Source organism: Alosa pseudoharengus, unplaced genomic scaffold, assembly GCF_046254945.1.
Source record: "Alosa pseudoharengus isolate Yale_2024_CS ecotype anadromous, Long Island Sound unplaced genomic scaffold, YU_APseudo_1.1 YU_APseudo_1.1_scf_5, whole genome shotgun sequence".
NCBI lineage: Eukaryota > Metazoa > Chordata > Actinopteri > Clupeiformes > Clupeidae > Alosa > Alosa pseudoharengus.
The window spans coordinates 29490550-29495549 of record NW_027468837.1 but is presented as its reverse complement, the minus strand read 5'-3'; the positions used below and the strand labels follow the sequence as shown (position 1 = coordinate 29495549).

Below are 5000 nucleotides of genomic sequence, written 5' to 3'. Positions count from 1 at the left end.
AGTTTCCATTACAGGTATTGGGCCCACTACCCAGGTAGAGGGGACAGGTACAGGACCGCCTCGCTATTCAGCCCTTTCAGCTGTTGTGTCCACTGCTTACAGGACCTACCCATATGCAGCCTTTTTTGCTGCACGATCGCGACGCTAACTAGATTAACTAAAATGCCATAGCAGCTGCAGCAAATACTCTCCCCACCACTGATACACTTTTGCTAAATCCTTTATTATAATTGTGCTAACGTGTACTTACAGTAACCTGAATGTTCTTACTACCTAAATTAACCTATCTACCCTTCAAACGTACTGAACTGAATTCAAGAGACACCATAGGCTACCGCTGTTCCAAATGAAATGTTGCATAATGTAGGTTTCATTTGTAATTACTAGTGGTTGGGGGTGGTGCCGGTGTCACACACACACACACACACACACACACACACACACACACACACACACACACACACACACACACACGTCTCACATGGAAAGGATGGGGGCGACGGCGTCGAGGGAGGCGATGAGGATGCCGCTCTCACAAATGCAGGCGGTCAGGAGCAGTGCCCAGGTGGGCTCTCCGTTAGCCTTCCCATGACCAAACACCTGCAGGCAAACACAAGAGCGTGAGAAGGCCGGGGGAGTGTGTGTGTGTGTGTGTGTGTGTGTGTGTGTGCATCCTTGATGATGTCTGCCTCTCTGTGAGCTATATGTGCATGTGTGTGTGTGGCTGCATGTGTGTGTCAGCTGATCCTGTGGAAAGTGAGTGTGGGTATGTATGCCGGGGTATGTGTGTGTGTGTGTGTGTGTGTGTGTGTGTGTGTGTGTGTGTGTGTGTGTGTGTGTGTGTGTGTGTGTGTGTTTGTGTGTGTGTGTGTGTGTGTGTGTGTGTGTGTGTGTGCTGTGTGTGTGTGCTGACCCTAAGGAAGGGCACAATGCCATCCCGGGCGATGGCCTGCATCAGACGCGGGGCGCCGGTCAAGCTCTGCAGCCCTGCACCACAGGTGGAGAAGAAGGAGCCAAACACGATCACCCACGGTGATGGCCACGCCAACGTTCCAATGACCAGGTTCCCCCTCACCGCCTCTCCGAACCTGAGCAGCACAACACACAAATGATCAATGTCACATACGCTTACACACACATACTCCACACATACATACACACACACACACACTCAAAATGACTCACACACACACACACACACACACACACACACACACACACACACACACACACACACACACACACACACACATACTCAAAATGACTCACAAATACACACACACCCTCACACACACACATACACACACACAGACACACACACAAACAGACACCCTCACTCACACACACAAACACACAGGACCCAAATAACACACACATACAACACACACTAATTAGCACAGGACCAAACTCCTCTGTCTGTGTGTGTGTGTGTGTGTGTGTGTGTGTGTGTGTGTGAGTGTGAGTGTGTCTTACTTGTCCCGCAGCACTGTCCCATCAATGCAGGCACCGAAGAGAACCACACTGGACATGTCTGAGGAGGACGGTCAAGGCTGCAAGACTCAGGACCTCAGACCTACAAACACTTTCCATCTGGATGACCAGTGGGTGGACATAAATATGGATGAGAAAGTAACAAACCAACTAATTAATCACCTCCCGAAATGATCCAGCACTACAGTGTTGCTTTTTACAGTTTGTTTGTACTGTACCATAATGCCCACTAGGGGCACCCAACACATACTGTACAGCGCATACATTCTATTGAGCTACTTTCCACAACTCCAAGATAATTTATGTGGAGTGTGGGTGTTTGTATGTGCCCGCTTGTGCTCATTTGCGTACTTGAGTGTGTGTGTGTGTGTGTGTGTGTGTGTGTGTGTGTGTGTGTGTGTGTGTGTGTGTGAAGGATACAGATAATGGAGGTGGTGGTGATGGCCAGGATTGTGCCAATGGGGATGGACTTCTGAGCATCACGCAGATCACCTGACCGGTTAGACCCCGCCATGATACCTGTGGGAGAAAAACACACACACACACACACACACACACACACACATATAAATGCTGTTGGAGCCAACAGCCTCCATAATCTGAGTTCTCCTCTGATGAAGACGCATTAAACATCTGCTGCTGTCAGCACCCAGCCAGTCCCCATCTCCATGGTGATGATATCATCTCACACACACAGACACACACACACATCTATGTAAACACCAGATGCGTTTCACTAACACAGACACATCCAGTCCATCTGACATGACATAGTTAAAAACCTACACATTCATTAACAGAGAGCATTTAACACACATCACATATGTAATCTCACACCTCACACACACACACACGCACACACGCGCACACACGCCCACCCACACACACACACACACACACACACACACACACACACACACACACAATCAAACTGCCCATTCCATCTCTATATCAAGTAGATTCTCCACAGCACCCTGAACTTTGACCCGTCGGAACTTGTATTTGGGTGCGCTGCCCTGTGAGGGCGTGTGTGGTGCAGCGCTGACCTGTGACGGACGGGAAGTAGATCCCCACCAGCAGGGTGAAGAAGGACGACATGTCGGCCAGCACGTAGCGGCTGCTGGCCTTGGCGCTAGGCTCCGCCTCAGGGGTGTTGGCCACGCCCAGTTTCTCAATGTACACGCCCTTCTCCAGGTAGTTCCCAAACAGGTTGTCTGTGGAGGGACAGGGGCAGGGGTCAGCAGTGGAGACCATGATGGGTCAATGTCATCTGTGCAGTGCACGTGTGTGTAATATATAGTGTGTATATATACACACACTATATGTTACTATATATTATATATTATATATTATATATGACTATATACTATACTATACTATACTATACTATACTATACTATACTATATATATATTACTATATAATATATATTATACTGCTCAAAAATAGTAAGGGAACACTTCAATCATACACTCGATCGGTACTCTGACACTGTTTGGTTCTGAGCACTAGTAAAACTTTTGAGGCGAGTGTTTTATTTTGCAAGAACTGTCAGACATTCTTTAAATGTAGTTTGAGAATGGAGAAAAGGGTGGTAGGTTTCAAAAAATGTGTTTAAACAATTGTGGAAAACTGTAAGTGTTCCCTTAAATTTTTTGAGCAGTATATATATATATATATATTAGGGCTGTCAAGCAATTCAAACAAATCTAATTAATTACATACTCTGTAATCAAATTAATCTAAATTAATCGCATGCATCCATTTTTTCTATGAATGTAATTAATAAATATGTCAATTCAGATTTTTGCCGACTCTAGAGCTCCCCCTAGAGTCGTGCGATATATTTATATTTTATTTTGCCGTTGTAAATAGCCTACTTCTCATTACTTGTCCACCCTGTACGCAATGTAAATGCTTTTGTTGTGGAGGCTAAGGACTAACAACAGGCAAAAACTCTCCAAAGAGCTATATCTGATCTTTGGCTGATCTTTAATGCAATATCTACATTGTCCATTATCAGCAACCATTCAACCAATGTTCCAAAGGCACATTCTGTTTGATCTGATATCATGACATCATTTTTCAAAGGGTAACTGAGAAAACATTGGAGAACCCTTTTGCAATTATGTAAGCACATAATGTAATCTGAAAACTGCTGCCCTGATTAAAAAAACAATGCAACTGATCTCAGCTGGTATTCTGTCTATAATGGAGTGGAATGGAAATTTCTAAGTGACCCCAAACTTGTGAATGGCAGTGTGTGTATCTGTTGGCCTATCTGTGTGTGTGTGTGTGTGTGTGTGTGTGTGTGTGTGTGTGTGTGTGTTAGCTCTCACCCCACAGGGCTCCACTGGCGACGCCAGGGATTCCCTGGATGATGCTGATGTTGTTGTTGGTGAAGTATTCGTCGCAGGTGGCGTTGAGGAGCTCGGAGTCGCAGAACATCCTCCACAGCTGAGTGGTGACGGTACCGTTGTCCCGCTCCACCACCTTAGCACACACGTCGAAGCCCCTCCATACCAGAGTACGGTTGCCCAGGACACACACCCTACACCAGAGAGAGGGAGAGTCACTGACATGAGACAAACTCACACACACAACACACGCACACAAACACAGACAGACACACACACACACACACACACAAACACACACACACACACATACACACACACAAACAGATACACACACACACACAATGTGGCACTCACGGGAACTCGGGCGGATCGATGGCGGTTTTGATGACTCCGGCGTAGACGGCGATGATGGACAGGATGACGCAGGCCAGGAAGAGCAGCGCCAGCTTGTTGACGTACTTGACGCCCACAAAGACCACGAGGGCCATGAAACTCAGCACCACCGTGCCGTACACACGCATGTTGTTCAACATGGCCGCCTCCGCCTCCGCCCCCTCCAGACCCTCCATCTTAAAGATGGCTGCCTGCGGCACGATGTACACCTGACAGGAAGAGAGGGGCGTTTGAGGACACTCATAAATGACAAGACAGACAGACAAATAGATAGATAGATAGATAGATAGATAGATAGATAGATAGATAGATAGACAGACAGACAAATAGATAGATAGATAGATAGATAGATAGATAGATGTTTGATTGAATGATTGGTTGTTGATTGATCGATTGTTGATTGTTGATTGATTGAAGCAAGAGATACATTTTAAAGCTACCAGAAATGTGTTGTAATTGTAATTAATAAAGATGCAACATCCTAACTAGAAATTACATTCTTAATCTCAGAGCCAGCACAACTTTGAACAGTATATTAAATATAAAAAAAAGTTTACAAAAGGACAATATAAAGATGACATATAAAAGTGGTTGGAGGTGAACAAGTAGAAGTAGAACTGAAACAACAGCTTCAGATACAAGGAAGAGACCAGTGATACAGCTGCACTTCCATAGTGGAGGCAAGAGAGAAAGAGAGTTAGAGAGAAAGATTTATTTTTATATATATATATATATATATAGAGAGAGAGAGAGAGAG

At 45.4% G+C, this 5000-nt stretch overlaps 1 protein-coding gene across 4 annotated transcripts in view; it reads right to left on the bottom strand.

The window, feature by feature from the left end:
* slc12a5a (solute carrier family 12 member 5a) overlaps positions 1–5000 on the bottom strand; it is a 225554-nt gene that overhangs the window by 15700 nt on the left and 204854 nt on the right. For all 4 annotated transcript variants that reach the window (XM_076267803.1, XM_076267804.1, XM_076267806.1 and 1 more), the window contains 7 exons: positions 4205–4452; positions 3830–4041; positions 2538–2705; positions 1912–2010; positions 1474–1531; positions 914–1088; positions 482–600 (listed from right to left, as the gene is read on the bottom strand). In XM_076267803.1, coding sequence (XP_076123918.1) covers positions 482–600; positions 914–1088; positions 1474–1531; positions 1912–2010; positions 2538–2705; positions 3830–4041; positions 4205–4452 — 1079 coding nt within the window. The remainder of the gene's footprint in view (positions 1–481; positions 601–913; positions 1089–1473; positions 1532–1911; positions 2011–2537; positions 2706–3829; positions 4042–4204; positions 4453–5000) is intronic.